General features: G+C 38.5%; 1 protein-coding gene across 1 annotated transcript in view; it reads right to left on the reverse strand.

The window, feature by feature from the left end:
• Nucleotides 1-22,562, reverse strand: part of si:ch211-207d6.2 (sickle tail protein homolog) — a 144,422-nt gene that overhangs the window by 49,626 nt on the left and 72,234 nt on the right. The window contains exons 3-4 of the mRNA XM_036555875.1: nt 4,069-4,261; nt 1,219-1,417 (exon numbers count right to left, since the gene is read on the reverse strand). Coding sequence (XP_036411768.1) covers nt 1,219-1,417; nt 4,069-4,261 — 392 coding nt within the window. The remainder of the gene's footprint in view (nt 1-1,218; nt 1,418-4,068; nt 4,262-22,562) is intronic.

Below are 22,562 nucleotides of genomic sequence, written 5' to 3' on the forward strand. Positions count from 1 at the left end.
CACGGATCTTTGCACAAGGCCTTGCTAAACAGGCCTGAGGTTGTTTTTTCAGTGTAACTGCCTTACTTCCTTCATTGATTAGTGACTGATGGGCCCAAATTAGCTATATATTATCTCAGTGCGCTCAAGCGGTTAAAAAGCTTCCACCGCATATTTTCCCGTCTACTGAAGAACTGAATCTACTGCGAATCGCATGACTACAAACTCTGTGTGGGCCCGTATGAGCTCTACGGCAAAAGCTGAGAAAATCTTTGTCACAATTAGTTTTTAACTGCATTTTTAAACTTTGGCCCAATTATCTCCCCAGTGTTAGTCACTGCCATTTCCCACTCGCTGCATGACTCTGCTCTATCCTACAGGCTGGCTAATTTAGGAGTGTGAAGGCACGTCCTTCTTCTGAAACATGTGAAGCAGCCACCACACCTCTTCCAACTGCTGCAACATCACAGAGCAGCTGAACACACTTAGATAACCCCCGTGATTGGCCAGTGCGTGCATTTAGATCTCTGAGGACATATCATCTTGTACTTTGCAATTATCATCCATATGAGCCTTCAATCTAAAGCCTTCTGAAATTTCAGAACTGCTACATTGCTCAACAGATACATGCATTGATGGGGGGGGGCTTGAGCCCCTTCCCTCCTGGACATATTTTATAAAGCCTTCCCCATTGTTCAAGATCAGTTTTAGTGCTCTGAGCCTCGTCGTACTAATAGAGCTAGTAATAAAGCACGGCAAATTCTTTAAAAATGTGTTACAGTGTGTAATGTGGTTATTTTGAACAACAACCTATTATAATATCGGTAGTAAGGTGTGCTAGTAACTTGCAATACCACTATTTTGTTATTGTAAAAAACAAGAATATTTATATATTTTTTGCGAGATTGTGTGGACTTTGAACACAACCCCAATTCCAAAAGTTGGGACGTTGTGTAAAATGTGAAAAAATTTAAATAAAAACAGATTGAAATAATTTGCAAATCACAGAGATCCATATTTTGTTCACAATAGAACATAGAACACATATCAGATGTTTTACCATTTCATAAAAAATATTAACTCATTTAGAGCTTGATGGCAGCAACGCATCTCAAAAAATTTGGGACAGGGGCACCAAAAGGCTGGAAAAGTATCATGATGCACATATGATGATGTCGTCCACCCAGCATGTTTGTTTTAACTGTGAATAAAGCTTTGGGAGGTAAACAGGACACCCACCGGATGTCTGTGAGCTCGTAGTAGACGTTGCGTGCATGGTCTTTGATGTAGATGGCCACACTGGGAGACTCCAGCATCTTCAGGGTGAGCTGCTGGGGGAAGGCACTGACGAACAGAGCTCTGACCGTGTCCACAGTTGTGACTTCATTGGGCATGAGCATCTGCCTGGTCTCCTCTCCATACTGAAGGTATAAAACACCTGCACAGAGGTACATATAGTTACACAGAGTTACTGCAAATTTGTGCTAATTATTTGTCTGCAGAGAAATTCTTTTAAAGGAACAGATTCTAAATGTTTTATTGTTTGAAAAAACACGCAGTTACGACTTCAGAAACCTGCCAGTATATCCAAAACCAAACAATTAACCAAAAATCTGTCGCTTGTCATAACACAGTCTGAAGATTATTTTATACAAAATATGGCAGATATCATCTGTTAAGGCTATTTTAAATTTTGATTACCCATTATTTGTGTTCTGTCGGCTAAATGGCCTATACTGGCTCCTTAGCCAAGTAATGGCGGGATCTTGCCTGGCCCCCGCAGATTGCCATTTGTGACTATATTTGTTAAGATCTCTTAGCAGCTCAGTGTGGTTTAGTACAGTCCACAGAAATGAACGGGCTCTGTAGAAAACAGCATCAGTTTCAAACAAAAACTAAGTTGTGGCTGCTTAGTTTGGTTGTCAACAATGATACTCTGTAAGAAGGCACACCCACCTATCCACACATCACTACACCACTGGATGTAACCTTCATGGTTGACAGCCGAAGCATGTTTCAGATCTATATCATGTCATGTGGGGCACTTCATAAAAATGAGGTTTGTAAGGAATGTAGAATAAGCAACCGTTTGCCAAGTCGGTGAAATGTTTGGAGAGAAGTGGTTTTGAGTAGAGCACTTAACTCTGTAACAGCAACCAGATGAAGATGAGACTTCTACAGACTTATAGATGCCCAGATATGCTGATATATCATCAGTACTGAGTTATAGAGAGCCTGTAAACAACAGCCCATGCATAGTAACTGCGTAAGCTGCATAAATTCAGGAAGCTGATTAGATGTCATCCCATTATGTAATATTTTATAATTTTATTTTTACCAAATGCTTGACTTTTCCCCTTGTTCCCCTTCAAAAGCACTTTTTAACGAGGTTTAGAGCTTTATAGTTCTAAATATCGTCATAGATATCAAGTATCACCAGGTTTTCATGCATGGTGATGTTATATTTTGGCTGTATCACTCATTCTTACCTACACACAGGCGAATAAGTAGACCAATGCAAGTAAAATAAATGCTCAATATGAGTCCTTTCTTCAGTCTGAGACTTAATAATGGCCAAGCTCAGGGCTTACCATGTAATTATCCATTTAAAGCCGTATTTTATTAACAGCAGTATCAGCTAAGTGGACGCTATGTGACGTGTGCAGAGCTGCCAGTCCATTAAAGAAACCTCAGCAGGATCTCAGCGGCTCGCCTTCAGCCGCAAGTAAACCTCTGACATTTTAAAGCTAAATCACAGCTATTCCAAGCTTCCACTCCAAATGGGTAACATGTGTCAGTTGTGTACCGGTCAGCAGCCTGAAGACCACTAAAATAACAGATTTCACATGGGTAGAATACAAATAATTGCCTTGCTTTGAAACATAGCCATATTTTTTGGTGTATCTTAAAGACTACTGTGTATATTAGCTATATAGGTCTGTTCTTTCTTTAAGGAATACCTGCTCAAGGGAGTTCTTAATGAGGACATTAAGCTGTGGAAGAAAGCTACAGCTGTGCTGTCCATTTCACTGCAGCATGACCGTCGTGGTGGAGAGCTGTGACTTGTTTTCATAGAAGGGGGTTCTCAACTCTCCCTTTTCACTTCCATTGCTCACTAGCAGCTCAACGCAACATTTCACAAACAGAGATCCAACAATGTCCCAATTGATCTGACAATTAATCTTACTACATTAATGTAAATATGAGTCCATTTCCATTCTATTGGTGAAATGGCCACTAGGGGGCCTGCAGAAAGAAATAAGATAAGCTAGCACCAGGTGGACATTGTCTACATTCTTAAAACTGGCAAAAAAAGTTTTTTTTTTTTCTAAATGATGCAATAGAAGAACTTTTTAAAGGGCTTCCACATAATGCAAAGGTTCTTAGCAAATCAAGATTTTTCCTGGTCCCACTTAGGAACCTTTAATCATAGGGCATGCCAATAAAATTGGGCATGTTAATTTCATTAGTAATGGGCAGAGATTTGGTCATTAGCATATCTAACACTCACAGATAAAGAGTTATCTGTGAGTGTAACTCACATATATGTCTTGGGTAGTAATCAATATAGATTAGCGCATTCTTTCGTTATTTTAAATATCCCATGTTAACAACCCTATGCATAGTGACGTTAAATCTAGTTCACTATGCACAACGCCAAGTGTCGTCTGGAGTGGTGTAAAGAACACCACCACTGGACTCTGCAGCTGTGAAACGTTATCTGGAGCAATGATCCACCCTTCACCATCACTATAATGCTCCACTAGACAACTGTATGCTTCCAACTTTCCAACTTCCCCAACTTGGGAAGGCCTATCCTGTTCCAGCATGACTGAGCCCCTGTGCACAAAGCGAGCTCCATAAAGACATGGTTTGACAAGTTTGTGGCGAAACTCCACAGGTCTGAGCCAAATTATTTGGTAACTACACAGCGAACAATACAAACTGACTGACCTGTTATTAAGTCATATAAGTAATGGAATAGAAGGTCTGCGAATATCAAGAGGTTTTAAGTGAAGATTTCTCATGATGTACTGGAGGTTCAAAATTTTAAATAAGCTGTGTAAGTAGACAGGAGTGATATGTTACCTAATGACCGGTCCTTGGTGTGGTTGCTGGATTTGACCGCAGGGAGGCTGGCCCTGGCACGGCTGCCCCTCATGAAGGCGGCAGGGGCTTCCCCCTCAGACATGGCCTCCAGAGACTCCAGAGAGGCCAGAGAGTGTTCCCCCTGCTCCACTACACCAGGCTGTTGGTTTCCACCATGAACAGGACCCCTAATCTAAAACACAAAACAATGAAAACAACTTTAGCTCACTAATTTAAATCTATGTTTCAATTCTTCAGTGATTCAGGTTGCAATGATAGTAATTTGTATTTTAAATTTTCCTGCTGCTTTCTTTTATAGTGAGAAACCATTTTTATAGTGAGAGTCCATTTAGATGCACTTTTGGCCACACAATGTATATAACAATTAAAAAAAGTAAAAAAAAGTAAAAAAAATAAGTACAGAGAATACACTTAATACACCATTAGTGTTTATTTGTTGTATATAACATATTAGGAAAAAAACACTTAAATAGATACAACCCCATTTCCAAAAAAGTTGGGACGCTGTGAAAAATACAAATAAAAAACAAAATGCAATGATGTGCAAATCATTTAAACCCTATATTTCATCAAAGACAACATGTCAAATGTTGAAACTGAGAAATTTTATTGTTTAGTTTGAAAAATATATGCCCATTTTGAATTTGATGCCAACAACACGTTCCAAAAAAGTTGGGACGAGGGCAACAAAAAGCTGGTAAAGTTGTGTAATGCTTAAAAAACACCTGGTGGTTAATTGGCAACAGGTCAGTAACATGATTGGGTATAAAATGAGCATCTCAGAGAGGCGGAGTCTTTCTGTAGTAAAGATGAGGAGGGGTTCACCACTCTGAAAGACTGCGTAGGCAAATAGTGCAACAATTCAAGAATAATGTTTCTCAACGTAAAATAGGAAAGAACTTTTGCTTTTCATCATCTACAGTACATAATATCATTAAAAGATTCTGAAAATGTGGAGAAATCTCTGTATGTAAGGGACAAGGCCAAAAAACAGTATTTGCTGGCCGTGATCTTTGGGCCCTCAGGCAGCACTGCATTAAAAACAGACATGATTCTGTAGTGGAAATCACTGCATGGGCTCAGAAACACTTCTGAAAAACACTGTCTGTGAAAACAGTTTGTCGCTGCATCTACAAATGCTAATTAAAACTCTTAAATGCAAAGAAGAAACAATATATATAGACAGGATCCAGAAATGCTGCCACCTTCTCTGGGCCCAAGCTCATTTAAAATGGACTGAGGCGAAGTGGAAAAGTGTCCTGTAGTCCGATGAATCAACATTTGAAATTCTTTTTGGAACTCATGGACGCTGTGTCCTCCGGGCCAAAGACCACTCAGCTTATTATCAGTGCACAGTTCAAAAGCCAGTATTAATGATTGTATAGGGGGGCATTAGTGCACATGGCATGAGTGATGTGCTCATCTGTGAAGGCACCATTAATGCTGAACAATATATACATGTTTTGGCGACATATGCTGCCATCCAGACGACGTCTTTTTCAGAGAAGGCCTTGATTATTTCAGCAAGACAATGTCAAACCACATTCTGCATGTTTTACAGCAGTATGGCTCTGTATTTAAAGAGTCCAGGCAGTAAACTGGCCTGCTTGCAGTTCAGACCGGTCACTACTGATAACATTTGGCACAATATAAAATGAAGAAAATGACAAAGGAGTCCCCGAACTGTTGAGCAGCTGAAATCCTGTGTTAAGCAAGAATGGGAAAACATTTCACTTTCAAAACTACAGCAGTGTCTCCTCAGTTCCCGAACGCTTACAGAGTGCTGTTAAATGAAGAGGTGATGAAACACAGTGGTAAACAGGCCCCCGTCCCAACTTTATTGGAACGTGTTGTTGGCATCAAATTCAAAATGGGCATATATTTTTCAAATAACAATAAAAGTTCTGAGTTTCAACATCTGATTTGTTGTCTTTGTACTATTTTCAATTAAATATAGGGTTTAAATGATTTGCACATCATTGAATTTAGTTTTTATTTAGATTTTTCACAGCATCCCAACTTTTTTGGAAATGGGGTTGAAGACAGGTAGGTAGGTATGTAGGTAGGTAGGTAGGCAGATTGGTGGGTAGGTAGGTAGGTAGGTAGGTAGATAGATAGATAACTATTTTCTGATGAGCTGATTTTAAGTAAGGACATTTAAAAACACTTTGTTTCGGGCCTGTTCAGCTGGCTGTGGGGTCACACAGGCTGTTTTTGTTGCCCTGGGAGACAGAGGAGATGTGAAGAAGAAGATCCAAGGTGACACACCCACTTAAGCAGACAGGAACTCTGTCCCATTGACTTCAATAGGAATGCACCATTTTGGCTTATTTTATATACGGTCTTGGATCAGTGTCACTGTAGTGCTGAGAATGCCCCCCCTCAAATAATACCTGCTCTGTGGTGGTCCTGACCATTGATGAACAGGTTAAAGGGGGGGCTAAGAAATTCTATTTTATATTAAACTGATCAATAAGTGTAGATACAAGGTAGGTGGTCAGTGAGTATCAGTGTGCATTATAGGAAACTCCATATGCTTTTGGTTGCTCTAAATTCCATGTGGGAAAATACAGTCCCACTGAAAGTCATCTGAGGAAACATGAGGAGAGAGGGAAAGAACAGAGAACCCAACATTCATTTCCTGCGCCTGATCCACAAGCATAAGAAAACGCAACGGCTGAAAAGCTTATTATACAAGGGATTTTTCCACTGATGATATTCTACTCTGTGCTCTGTTGATCATGTGGAAAGGTCAACAATAAAATGGCAAAGTTCTGTTCACGTAGCCGAAAGCACAGAGAACGGCCGGTTTCTTTCATTTTCCATTTCCATCAGTAGGACTGAATGACATGAACGAAGTACAAGCATTATGATTATATTATTACATATTTCAACACTTCGCAACATATTAAAATACCAATAATGCGACATGCTTCAACGTAGGCCTGCGTTTTTGACTAGGACTAATGATAATTCATCAATTAAACACAATTACTCTATTTGAAAAAGATTATTCATGATGAAGCAACAGTGATTAGTTGGTCATACGCATAATAATAATGCATATTTTCCATTCTTCTACTCTTCCCTAAAAACAGGGCCTGATTTACATTTATATGTGTTTGTATCACAGCGATTTTGATTTTTTTTATATATAAAATGTTTTACATGCTTCCTTGATTATGTTTTTCTTTAATTTTGATTGTCAGGCTTTTTTCCCCATGTACTTTATCCATCAAAACGAGTGTTCTGATTACTCAATTACGAATTACAGATGACAGCCCTAAATTACAAATTTATCTTTAATTTTTATTTAGTAAAAAATGATTTGATGTTTAAATTAAAGTCAGTTAATTGGCTGATATATATTTTAAATTTACAACTTCATATAGGAAGTTAAGAGGTTGTAAGACAGATTACGGTTCTATTAACTTACTATTATAAGTTTAGTTAAAGGCAAATTTCACAGATTTTGTTAAACATTTCTGTATAATTAAAGCATAAAGATGTAAACACAGTAGGAAAGTTTGTGTCTGTCAGCGCTCCATGAAGTTTAGGGAAAGCGGAGGGTTTTAATTTTATGTAAGCGTCCTGATGGGTCGTCGCCCCAGCACTTTAAAGGTGGTGGGTCAAATGCCCACGTGCCCCCCATGGTTCCGGCAGCTCTGTATTGTGCAACATCAATCCACAGGAAAGAGCAGATTTCTTGAAGTGACTAAATTCTTTTGGAGCTACGTCATGACGAGCTGTCATGCTAATTACCATCATCCTGTCTGAACAATGTAGTACAGGTGTCCACGCAGGGCGTGATCAAAACACGTTTAAGCAGTTTTTTATACAGCAGTCTTTTCTACCGGGCTCAAAAGGCCGGCCACCAAAGGTACAGCGGCAGCGTGCAGTGCAGTTCAGCACCGGAGGGTGACTCCTTGTTTTATTACACAGAATATACACAGCAACTGTCAACACGTCTTTAAGCCAATTACAGCTGAGCTTTGTCATCTGCTTCACAATAAAAAAGGAAAAACAAGTGATTTATATCCAGTGGCAGTGCAAATGATAAACATAGACACATGCTCACATTCAAACGCCACATCTTAATGTATTTTGGCTCAGTTCCTCAGCTACTGTGACTCTGCAGCTGATTGGTATTCATTATGTGACCAAGCCACAAATGCGCATCCTCATTATAATCATGTGGAAAAGGAAGGAAAGCGAGAGGCAACGTGAAGAAGATTCATCAGACGGAAAAACACGCATGAGCCCCGAGACATCGCTGCACCGTTAGCAGCACAGAGGAGCGACAGGCACAACCCACATACACCCTGAGTCACAGTGTGTCTCATCAGAACACCGCACACACACGGCCAACTGTTTTAGCACCTTTTGTGGTCCAGGCCAGAGATTTACATACACTATATGGCTAAAAGTGTGTGGACAGTATGTGTGGTATTCCAAACTTAGTGAAGGACATGTTTTCCAAGGATGTGAGTGAGTAAGTCTTCTACTGTCATCATGTCTTCATCAATAAAATGTTGATTTTGCATTTGAGACACTGGAGCCAGGCCATGGAGCTGGAGTTTCTTTTCGGATGACGTGGTTTGAAAAGTTCTGATCCAATTCTGACTAAATCTGACCCAAACGCTCTGACTTCTGAATAGAGTCAGGTTTTACAGGGTGACTGACAGCGGACACTGACTCAGTACTGCAACCCAACAACCCAACAAGTACATTGTTAACAAAGACGGTTCTTCACGGGCTCTTTAGTAAAGACGATGGTTCAATATAGAACTATGAACACTCAAAGAATCCTTTGCATGATTAAAAGGTTCTCTGCATCTTGAAAAGGTTCTTAAAATGTACTGTATATGGTTCTATACAGAACCTTTTAGAAGAGCACCAAAAACGTTTTTCCTACTGTTACAAGCTTGACATCGCAACAGTACCAGAATCCTTTTTGATGCTATATAGACCCTTTTCAAAGAGCCTCTGAATAGAACCATACACTCTTAAGAAAGACAGTGCTTCAAAGGTTCTTTAGTAAAAAAAAAAAATGGTTCTATATAGAACCATGAACACTCAAAGAACGATTTGCACAATTAAAAGGTTCTTTGCATTGCGAAATCGTTCTTCAGATTGATGGAGAATGTGCAGTTGATGGTTCTAAATAGCACTGAAAAATGGATCTTCTATGGGTTACGATGTCAAGCTTGTTACAATAGACGAACCCTTTTTGGTGCAAAATAGAACCATTTTCAAAAAGGTTCTATATAGAATGATCTACAGCACATTCTCAGTCAATCTGAAGAACCCTTTCATGATGCAAAGAACGCTTTAATCATTTTTAAGTGTCCATGGTGCTATAGAGAACCATTTTTTTTGAAGAACCATCTTTTCTAATTGTGTAGAACTGTAAAACATTAAAGCCTGAAAATTCCATCATTCTACTTACTTAAACAAATCATACAAAAGTTCATTAGCAGAACGTCTTTCCTTGTTAATGCATTTAAGCCAGTCAGGTGTGTTGTTGGCAGGATGGGTCCAAATTGCTATACTGTAGTAATTCCAGTGGAGTTTTTTCAAAGTTTTGCTGTTTTTTTTTTTTTATTATTATTCAAAATAGTGTTTATTAAGTATTACTATATCCACAAAGTGCTCAGAAAAGCATACTGTGACTGAGACTGATGATATACCTGCTGGTGCCACATTCTGTCCTGAAAACTTACAATGAGGGACTGTGAAGACAGCTGAAATTCTTCGACACTGACTTCATCCTCCTAAATGACTAAAAGTCTTCCAGCTTGAAATTCAAGAGAGTAAAGTCTGCATATTTCTTTCTCATGATGTAAAGCTATGCTTGACATGATGTGGAGAGCAGCCTTTGATCTTCAGCTCATAGACGTCTACAGTCATTACTGTTGTTGCTACACTGTTGAAACCTGGTTCCATAATCACATATTAAATTATATAGCAGTTGAAAAGATGTAAAAACTATGCCTTTTTGTTCCGCAAAACGAGACTGTATATATGACAATAAATTTCAATCAAATTTATATCATAATGAAATGTCTACCTAAAACACAAATGTGGTGTGGATTAAAGGTTTAGAATGTGCACTTTAAACAGAACATCTCAGCTTATTTCAGTGAGCTATGAGGGAGAAATAGGGGCTGTTACAATCATGAAATTTTATCAGGCTATTAATTGTAATATATACATAATTGCCTTTGATGTGGCCAAAACCGGCTGATCTTGCGTCCTAGCTATGTGCACCTAGTAGCTGGTTGTACTGCCAAATAGATGCACTACACTGTTGTGTACATACACTCATAAAACATGTCTACACTTACACAGAATCATGTTTAATCAAGCAAAGCTTACATTTTTCCCTGCAAGTGAAAATATAAGGCTTTTAAGCAAAAAACCCACCTGTTCTTCTAGCATACATGCTAAAAACATTAGAATCAGCTACAGTCCTACCAAAGAAACAAACACTGCTCACGCTGTCCTGCTGGTTTTGCATCTCAGTATAGACTTTATGGACCAGGGAGTAATGTGGTCTCCATCAATCTGTATCTTTGGAAACTTTAACTTCATAATGTTGTTTCTACACGTGTCTCTAAATATTGCTAAATCTACATCTGCACTAGGGGTGCGGGGAAAAATCGATTCTTAGATGCATCGCGATGAACGATTCTGAATCGATAAACAAATGTCAGAAAAGCGATTTTCTAAATATTAAATTTATAATGTAATGTTGACGGAAGTGCGAGGTGCGGAAGTGTCATTGCAAATGATAAACTAGAAACTTGAACTTGAAACTTGAAACTTGAACTCACACAGTGAGAAAACAGAAATGCTGTATAGAAAAAAAAAAGATGCATCGAAATGCATTGATAATCATTTTATAATCGCATCACAGCCCTCTGAATCGTAATCGAATCGAATCGTGAGGTGCCTAAAGATTCCCACCCCTAATCTGCACATTGAAACAAACTATGAAAAGCACATTAAAATGTATCAGAAAGTTAAATAACATCACATTGACTCTGCAAATCATGATCAAATGAAATACTAGGTAAACATTTTGTGCTGCATTAACATTTTAGCTCTACCAGTCATGAAACAATTGCCCAATCTGCTGCTGAGGGTGAAACAAATGTGCCAGCTGTTTTTCAAATGTTTTTTTTTCCATTTGGAAAAATGATGTCCGGAGAACATTGATGTTTTGCTCTGCAGTGCAAATGTTGTGTGAATGGCCAACACGTGCTGGCTGGAGCAGCAGGACTGAAAGATTTTATATCAAAAAAGCAGTTTTCAACCCAAACGCTGCAATCTTAATTACATCCTACACTACTCAACATTGTTAATCAGTTTTATTTAGGGAAATATAACCTAACAACACATGTGAACACATGTGAACTGCCAGGCACATACCATTCAGAACTCCAGCTCTTCTTGGCGAAAAGGAGGCCTTCATTTATATACAATCATCACATTTAAATCACATCGCGATACTGGACCGAAAAATCATGATTATATATTTTCCCCAAATCTACGTAGCAGTAATGTTGCCGCATTGCTGATGTCACAGAGTTTGTGAGTGAGAAACAAGAGTAAAGAGGGGAGAGGGAGGGCCATCCAACTCATTACGCGCTCTAGTACTCCTGGCCACGTATGGCTGCGGCATCACTGGGGATCCAACTAATGATCTCCTGACTATAGGGCCAGCGCTTGGCTGCACCACTCAGGAGCCCAAACAGGCCTGATGACTCCTCAAGCTTAACTGGCCCGGATGGGGCCTCTAAGCTTAATCGTGTTAGTGATACTGTTTACAATGCAGATGCCATCTTGAAGCTCAACTCCGTGTAATAGATTCTGATCTATTCAGAAAGAGTGGGCTGTTAGATTATGGAAGAATTAAAGTGCAGTAATCTTCATGCTTGGATTGCTGAACGTCTGGCCGTGCTCATGGATGAGGACATGCTGAGTGTATGTAGATGACAGTGTGTATGATAGCGTGGAGGAGCGCTGTGCTCGCAGCCTTAAATAACCCCATTCATTCCTGTCTTACACACTCAGGACAATGAGCAGCGCCTCATCCCCACAGCGCAAACCTCCAGTGGGATGTGGTCAGGAAATAACAACTAGTTACAGTCTGCTACACACACACACACACACACACACACACACACACACACACACACACACACGTACACACAATCATACTACTCTCTTTTTCAGGGTTTTCCTTTGACCTATACGGACCATTCTACCAAATTAGCTTAAACTGTAGTCCTACAGTAAAAAAATATATAAAAAAAAACATTTAGTATTCAGATGTTAAATATTTACGATTATTTAATTATTTAAGAATTATGTTGTGATCTATTTAAACCCAAGGCATTAATTGAGATAGTAATAAGATAAATATACACAAAATAACAATTTATATGGTACTTTCTACTGGGAGGTGTCAGTTCCAAAACCCAACCCCTAAACTTACACTATTTATTCAAACATTATTCAAACAATGCTGTGCCACATTTTATGTCACTACGGAAATACAGAGTTTAGTCCATAGACGGAGCCTCATGTTAGCCACGCCCCTACATTTTAGAGCCGAAAGTGAGACTGCATCCCTGCCCCTCAAGGCCACATGAGCCAGTTAGATCCCATTGTTTTGAAGTAAAAGAGTCCCAAAACCTGTAAATCAGTGTGGAACATCAACAAGTGTTACTACCAAAAACACATTTTCTGCAACTAAGTCATTTTTTAAATAAGAAAATTATGATTTTATATGTGTACAGCTGTTCGCAGCTGTGTTCACTGGACATTTACAAGCTAGCATTTTTGAGTTCTGCTCAAAATAAGCTAAAATTGCCACTACCGACACAATCACTACCTAAGTAGTTGGTATTTGATTGAAAAGTGTTATGATTGTTTTGTTAGTGACAAAAATGGAATGTTCCATTATTTTTTTTCACTAAAATAAACAGGGTCTTTTTATGTTAAAGTTGAAGTCAGTTAAAAGTCCAAAAAGAGTCATAATTCATTTTTGCATGACCATTTCTAACCTTTAAACTCAGTAAGCAAATTAGTGAAAAAAAAACAAAACATTTGTGTATATTACTTAAGGGGGATTAAGGGGAATTCCACCTATTTTTCCAAATTTCTGCATAATTAAGTTACTGAATAAGATTCCACTGATTTTTCAAATTTGCACCACAGTTCAGTCTTGCTTGCTTCAGTCATTGAGATGTAAACAGAGTTTCAGAGTGGTTTAATGGGAAACTGTTTATTGTAGGGAAACCCATCGATTCAGATTTCATTACAGTGGTGGTGATAGTAACCAGAGGTGGCCATGACTGCAAATTTGACATATTTTATTTTAAATTCATTTTATTTACTATCCAAAACCACCAGTGAACGAGTCTTCTGAATTTTATATGTCATTTTGGAAAGGGGAAAATAGAGGTAGAAATTTCTTTGGGTACTATTTTGCCTTACAATGCTCTGCATGTATGTCTCAGCCAGTACGCTTTAGGCCATAACTTTGCATCCAAATTTTTATGTTGTAAGAGGTACAATGTCAAAAATCCATAACCATTTCATGTAAAAGAACATGAAGTGACATTTTGGAGGCATTAAAAGCTTCAGACGTCTGGTTCCTATCACCACCACTGTGAACAATTCTGACTCTTTACTTCTTTAGAACAGAGCTCTCACATCAAACCACTCAAAATTACTTTTTGTTTACTTTAGTCATTTAATTATGCAAAAAAAAAAATTCAAAATCTGTTAAAAATATTTAAGATGTAAACAAAGTAATTCAATATACTTTAAATTGTTCACAGTGGTGGTGATAGGAACCTGACAACTGAAACGTTTTTCCCTCTAAAAGGTCACCTGACAAAAAAGGTTATCACATGAAATGGTACTGAATACGCTGCCTGATGCCTGAGCCATTTTTTACGATAACGTTGACATAAGATTTGAGATAAGAATGACAAAATAACAAAAACTTTTCATGAGAACCAACAAAACATCCCACATCAGAATTTTCATTGGATCCCCACAAACTACGGAAAACACACGTTGTCTATGTGAGTTATCTGCTCGCCTACAAATTAAATCACACTTCCCAATCCCTGTGCAAACTAAAGCTCAGTCAAGACGCATTAACATATTACGCTGTTCAGCAGGCCTGAAAACCGCAAGTCAAACACTCTCCTCCTCTCCATGACTTCTACTTCTCTCCCTGCGGCTTCAGTCAGACTTGCTGAGAAGAAGCTGGAGCTCATGGTCCATATGACCTTTATACGCTACTCAATTCTTCAGCGGAAACTGTTCAACTAAGCAAAACTGAATACACAGGTGAAAGCCATGTGCTTACTTGTAAGGACTTAGGCCTTTGCAGGGAATTCCACTGATTTTCCAAAATTTCTGGATAATTCAGTCATTGAGGTGGAAACAGTCATTCAGTGTGGTCTGATGTGAAATGGTACACTGTATAAATACACACCGACTCAGATTTCTCTACAGTGGCGATGATAAGAGATTGTAATATCTTCAACACCAACATAGCCATTTTACGCAAAACAGTGGTAAATACATACAATAAGTTTTCTTTGGGGTATATTTTGCATTATAACGCCCTGCATGTGCCACTTCACTATGATGGATTTTAAAAAACACTTTTTAAGACCAAAGCCTTCTCAAAAGTATCATAAAACAACTTGTCAGGCATCAGGCAGTGTATTCATAACCATTTTATGTAATAATCTGTGAGGAAGCTCTTTAGGAAGCTTTAAACTCTTCAGACATCTGGTTCCTAACAGCATCACTGGGATCAATTCTGATTCTGTAAGTTTTTTCTTGAACAGAGCATTTCCACCAAACCACTCTGAATGACTTTGTTTACATCTTAACCATTTAATTATGTGAAAATTTGAAAAACAGGTGGGGTTCCCCTTTAATTATTCAGCGGAAACAATGGTAAACAAAGCAAAACCGAATAGACGGGTAAATGGCATTTGATCACTCTCAGACAGCCTGTGCCGGTTCTCTCATTTGGAGATTCATGTGGAGGGAAAAAAAGCGTTAAAGGGAAATTCCACCCCAAAAAAAAAAGGTGTAAAATGTTGAGGTGTAAAGAGTCAAAATGGTTTACTGTAGAGAAACTTTTTCTTTACAGTGGTGATAGGAACAGGGGTTGCCATGTCTACAACACAAATATACCCATTTTCTTTACTATCCAAATCCACCAGTAACCCTACATGTCCTCTAAGTTATATTGTAATATTGGTAATAGTAAAAATACATGTACATCTTTACCATAAATTGTTTTCTCAAAACTATCTAGAAAAAATGCGTCAACATTTCAGGTGGTAACTTATAGTGTGGGAGCTTCAAGAAGTAATAAACACTTCAGACGCCTGGTTCCTATCACCCCCACTGTAAACAACTGTGAAGCAGTAAGTATCTCTAGAACGGAGCATTTCACAGCAAACCACTCTGAAAGACTATGTTTACATCTTAACCATTTTATTATGCAATAATTTTGAGAAATCATTTGATTTCCTCTTTAATCCCTGACACCCTGACTTACTTGCACAAAGTGTTCACCCACTTTTTCTTTTGGTAATTTTGCAACAGTCCTTAACACTTAAGTTGATGACATAACACAGTAACGTTTATGCTAAGCACAAAAAAATGTGGCAGTAATGTAGGATTTCACATCACCCATCATGTTTCAAAGTGTTCACATGGAATACTAAAGTCTTGCTATGGTTTGCATGAAATAAATCCATAAATGAACCATTTGTGGTGGTAAATGAATCAATATTGGCCATCATTTTGGTGTAAATCATGCAGACTAATCTTTAAAGTCAACACAGACCGGAAAAATCAGCAAGTTTTCATTCTTCATATGATATGTTTCCAAGTGAAACAGGCTACTTGGGTGGTAAGTAATTGTGGGTGGGGCATGATTTTGTTCTTCAGGATTGGATTGGAGTGTAAAAAAGCAGGCATTCCAAAGCAGAGTCAGAGTCAGACTCTGACAGTCAGCAGACTGTGCTTAACATGACTGAAGACAAGAATTAACAAGGTAAAAATGTCCATTTTATTTCAGGTTGACTTTAAACGTTACATAATTGATTCGCCAGTATTTTTTATTATATTGCCCAGCATATCACACTCATAATATATAACAATATAATCACAATACTGGTATTTTGCCAGTACATCATACAGCTGTAGTGCTCACTGCTGTGAAATAGAGGAATGTGTGTGATGGCAAGGCAGACAGAATTCAGCACATTCTTTAAAGCCACAATCAGATTTTGCACAACAACATAGTAGCAGCCCCAGTGCTACACCCCCCGAAAACACTGAAGTGGGGGCCAGATAGACTCCACAAACTAACACACCACCCTCTGAATGTAAGAATCGGCGACAGAAAGCACCACATTTAACAGCCTGAGATGATGTGTTTATGTCCGCGCAATTCGTAAACAACAGAATTAAAAACCTCGACTATGTCATTTCGCAGTGCAGTGGGGTGATGGCTGTGTTCATAAAATAGGGCGTTTAAATGTTTACTTTTTGGGGGGAATCTGCAGGAGTATGTCACAAACAAACCAAACTAGCTTCACAAGTCTATGACAACAATAGTGCTGGTTGGTAACAATTTCAATGTCACAATATTTTCCAAATATATCACAGTATCAACTCATCTGGTGATATTTAATTAGACATTAAAGGAATTCTCCAGCATTTAATCTCTGTCTAAATCACACAGTTTATCACCACAGACAATCATTTTGACACGTCTCCCTGTATTTAGTAATAGAAAAACCTGTTCAGCAACTGTCCATTGACTTCTATTATGTGTTTTTTGAGTCAACAGGTTTCCTGTTCTGTTCAAAGCACAAGGGAATGTGTTGGAATGATTGTCTGTGGTAACCAGCCATACAATGCAGACAAAGCAGATAGAGATCAGGTTGAAAAATGCTGATGTATGTCTTTAATAATGTTAATGATCCTTTGCTTCCTGAGGGCTGCTACTCTGCGCTAAAAGAATCTCATACAAAACGGATATAGCTTGTTGGAACTGCACTGTTTTGTTCTGAGAAACTTACAAATCAGTGTAAATATTTTACTGTAAAATTACCGTAAATTTCTGGGTGCTAGTTGCATTACTTCCACGGTAATTTGCTGTACCATATTAAAAGTAAAAGAATAAGAACTGTATACTGTGACCTCAACTGAACCACAAGATTACTGTGATGTCGCTGAAATAAGATGGAATTAAAATACAGTAATCTCCTGTATTTTCACATATCAGCTGTAAAAATAATGCTCAATGACGGATATGGAAAAAATTAATTAATATACGGAAAAAATAAACGTAAATTTTAAAGTATGAACTTTTTAAAATTCGTATAAAGCAAAAGGTAAACTAAAATAAATTAATTTAAATATTTATTCACCTTGTTTTGCACTGTATAAGCATAAAATACTGCAAGTAAGCACTTTAAAATGCAAATACACATTTCAGTTTAGCTTTGCACAAAATTTGCACGAAAAATATCCAAAAACTCTTGGTTACTTCTCCGTTGCTGTCATATCCCATAATTCTATGCTGTATAACTCAAAACAATTAATCTTTAAATGACCGTTTTTTTTTCTTTTTATCCCTCAGAATTAAACAAACCATTTTTGTTACTGTGTTTAAAGACTGATGTATGTAAATGACCCCTGTTCTGTTTGGCTGCCCTGTATTGTCCCCTGTTCAAAAAGCATTCCTGGCTGAAACCCTCTTTATAACTTCAATGTGAATGAGCGGAGTTACGCTGCCTAAACTGCTTCAATGAGTTGTTTTTTTGTGACATCACAGAAGCAGTAAATTAGTACAGTTTGCATATTTAGACTGAGGAGTAAATGGTATATTTTGCAACTTTAACAATGTTTGCATGAAAATGTTGTATCAAAAAAAGGAAAATTAGGTTTTACATGATATGGGCCCTTTAAACAGTTCGCCCTAAACATACACTGAAGTGTAAAACCTATAAGCCAGTAAAACTTTAAGAGCCAGTTGACTGACAAGCCGCCAGAGATGTTTCACCACAGTACTAACCCCCCCCCCAAATGAAAAGAGAGACGTATGTAGCCATTATCATTTCAGCGTGCAGCCCTGGACTTGCAGTAGCTAATTAACATGGCTTGTGTAGCCATGTGCTGGAAGCTGTCTGAGGGAGCTGGTTAGCCCTGTCTGAGCTATTTAGAGGGAGAGGAAGGAGTGTGGGGTTTGTGTGTGTGTGTGTGTGTGTGTGTGTTTTGTGTGTGTTTTTGTATATTTTTCAGGACAATTATCATGTAGTAAACCCAGAGAACAACAGGGCTGGTAGGGTCCTGACTTTGCTAAGTTAAAAAAAAAGCCTTCATAGATTCATTGTTTAAAAAATGTAAAGGGTAAAACCATCAGAATTTGACATATACTGGTTGTGCCATCTGACTTTTCAGACTAATTTCAAATTACACAGGCTTCCAGTTAGACACGAGTAGAAACCTTTGTCCTTGAATTTGAATTTCTACTTACATTTTTTCAAATAAATAAACATTATTTTCATGATGACACATCTTCAGTGTTGCCCTGAGGTCATATGTATATAATACATATGGGTCATGTTATTATTACATATAGGTACTTAGGGCTGGGCAATATGGCAATATTTATCGTTATTGTAATACACTGCATCACAATATGTCCAGATATACAGGCAAATCATCAGCACTTCTCAACTGCATGTTTAATTACACAAAGACAGCAGAACTAGCCCTGTTTAATTGGGTCCAGTGCAGCACAGTATGTGAAATGTTAAATTCAAATAATGTGCTGATTTGTATTTATTCTAATGATATATGGTATTTTTGATGGCATTTACTGCTGTATATATATATATATATATATATATATATATAATATAATATATATATATATATAACTATACTATTATTACATATAAGTACTATATACTAGGTCATGTATATACACACAGTGCCCCTTCCAAATTTCTTATATTTTTGCATATTTGTCTCACTTGTTTCAGATCATCAAACTGCTCTTAATATTAGACAAAGATAACCCAAGAAAACACAAAATGCTATTTTAAAATTATGATTTCATTTCTTATGGAAAATGCTGTTCAGGCCTACCTGGCCCAATGTGAAAAAGCAACTGCCCCCTTAGCTACTAAATCAACCCCTTAAACAAATTCCACTGACTATTGAGTTCAGTTTCACTATCCACACCCAGGCATGATTACTGCCAGACCTGTTAAATCTAAACATCACTTAAATAGAAGCTGTCTGGCAATGTGAAGCAGGCTAGAAGGTCTCAAAAAGCAGCACATGATGCCACGTTTTAAAGAGATTCACAGTCTGGAAAGGGTTACAAAGCCAAAGCTAAGGCTCTGGGGCTCCAGTGAACCACAGTGAGCACCAATACCCACAAATGGAGAAAACTTGGAACAGGGGTGAACTTTCCCAGGAGTGGCTGGCCTACCAAAAGTTCACCAAGAGTGCATTGACGACTCATACAGTTGGCCACCAAAGAACCCAGATGAACATCTATAGTACCGCAGACCTCGCCTGTCTCAGTTAAGGTCAGTGTACATGATTCCACAATGAGAAAGACAACGGCAAAAATGGCCTCCATAGAGGAGAGTTGCAAGGCACAAACCACTGCTGACCAAAAAGAACACAAAGGTTCATCTCGCCTTTGCCAAAAAACATCTAGATGACCCCCATGAGTTTTGGGACAATATTCTGTGGCCTGAGGAGTGAAAGGGAACTTTTTGGAAGACATGGGTCCCGTTACATGTGGCATGAACACGAACTAACACTGCATACCAACAATGAAACATGGTGGTGGTAGTGTGATGGTCTATGGATGCTTTGCTTCTGCAGGACTTGGACAACGTGTCATAATTGATGGAACCATGAATTCTGCTCTCTATCAAAAATTCCTGAAGGAGAATGTCCACCCATCAGTTTGTGACCTGAAGCGCAGTTGGGTTATGCAGCAGGACAATGATCTGAAGCCCACAAGCAAGTCCACCTCTGAGTGGCTCAAAAGAAACAAAATTAAGGTTTTGGAGTGGCTGAGTCCGTTTGAAATCGTTTAAAAGCTGCATTTATGTTTTCTCGTGTTGTCTTTATCTCATATTAAAATAACCTGAATGATCTGAATCATTTAAATGTGACAAAGTAGCAAACATAGAAGAAATTGAGTCGGGGCAAATACTCTTTCACAGCACTTTATATGATGTATGGTACATGTCATTATTATTACATATTTATATTATATATATATATATATATATATATATATATATATATATATACATATATATATATATATATATATATATATGAGGCACATGTATGATCCCATGTACTGACATTGTGTAAAAAAAAACAAGTGAAAACAAGTGTGTGTGTGTGTGTGGGTGTGTGTAACAGAGGATTACAGCTTTAAGGCAATATTTCATCCAAAGTGTGCAGATGCACTGCCTTGGAGGACACTGAGGTGGTTTCTGGGCAGCGTTACAATCTCAACAATAAGGCAATAAAACACTTGTCAAGAAAATAAACGTTCCAGAAAACACCAATCTGACACCTATCTATTATGGCTGTAACATTATTGCCTATCAACGTACCCAGACACCAAAAATCTGTTACGGTTCCAACATGCTGAAACACTGCATAACTTTGATGTATGCACAAACATTTCCTCATCTAAACGCGGTGTAGCAAGAAAGTGTGTAATTAAGAAACACTGTGGTATTGTATCATTCTGACATCGAGTTTACGTGCATAATGTGTACAAGTATTGCCTAAAACCAAAATAATACTCTCATCATTATCTTTCCCCGCCAGCTGTGGGCAGAGACTGAAAGAAGAGCGAGCTGGAGACTCCTAGAGGCGGAAGGTGCTAACTGTGCTAGATGCTATCTCTGTGCAGGTGCTGGCGCAGTATGGGTTACCTCGCCACTCATGCGTTACAACACACCACAGAAGGGAATAATAGCCTTGATTGTCTTAGCCAGGCTAAACTTCACATCAAACCTTGCCGAGATTTATAACGCATGACAGATGGTTCAGTTCACTGCATGCATAAATGTCCTCTCCTGTAGCGCCTAACAAAACAAAGGATTGGGCAACAGGTCCTGCAACCTAACACCACTTTCTATGCAGGAGAGCCACATGAGGGAGAAAAGCAAACTGGGTAAACTAGCATTTTTCAAATTTCAAGTCAACACTTAACAGCTGCACTTCATGTTAGCTGAAAGAATTTCTGCAGGGCTAACTCTGAGTAACTACACTCTAGATAACGGTTCTGTGTGGAACGATGAACAACAAAAATTAACCATCTGCATGCTTAAAATGTTCCCTGCATGATGAAATGGTTCTTCAGATTGATAGAATATGTTGTATAGGGTTCTAAGCTTAAAAGGGTTCTATTTAGAAACATACTGCATAGATTACTATCTAAAAGGTTCTATATAGAAACCATATGCAACACATTTTTTGTCAACCTGAAGAACCTTTTCAGCATGCCAAGAACCATTTAAGCACACAAATTATTCTTTGAGTGGTCATGGTCCTATACAGAACCACCGTCTTACTAATGAACCCCTTTGAAGAACCCTCTTTTTTCAGGAGTGTAGCAGTAGTTGCGTGTATTCAGCCTCACCAACATAGATTAGCATTCAGACACTCATTATTATAAGAATGTAAAGGCATCGCAAAGTTAAAACACATGTAGACCACAAATGCTAAAACATTGCTTATAACAACTCTAAGCAAGTGGTCATCGATTAGCATTAAGCTAATCAGATCATGGTAATTGGTTGCTACTGGCTTTCACTCATCATTAGACTACGTGTAATATGTTTGGTCAGGCGAGTGCTTTAAAAGAAAAGCAGCGGGCTTCTGGGCAGCAGTTTGTACGGTTCGCTGCACTCTCTAATCGCGGATAGAGGAATGGCCAGAAGACCATGGCTCATCTGTGCTGGGCTAATGCCAGACCTTTGAAAAGCTCGGGCAGGCTAGAATAAATCATGCCTCCCCAGCCACGTCCCGCTGGCTCTGGAGAATACTGGAAAATATGTGGGGCTACACTCCCACGGGACGGGTGGGCACTAATATCGCTCAGAGCTCCCTGTAAGCAATTGCACATGAGAAAATGGACCGGCACCATGGGGTCTAAGGGAGTGGGAGTGTGCTGATATTCTTGTCGAATACACCACTGTGTCTTGGCAGGAGGCCTACATTTTGAGAGAACCTCCTTACTCTTCACAAAGTTGAAGATTGGCTTACAGAAATGATCATCAGAACTCCTCACCCATTTCTCTTGTTGACATAAACCAGCACTGACCAGCATAAACCAGCATACAGCCCAGACC

This window comes from Colossoma macropomum, unplaced genomic scaffold (genome assembly GCF_904425465.1).
Source record: "Colossoma macropomum unplaced genomic scaffold, Colossoma_macropomum, whole genome shotgun sequence".
Taxonomy (NCBI): domain Eukaryota; kingdom Metazoa; phylum Chordata; class Actinopteri; order Characiformes; family Serrasalmidae; genus Colossoma; species Colossoma macropomum.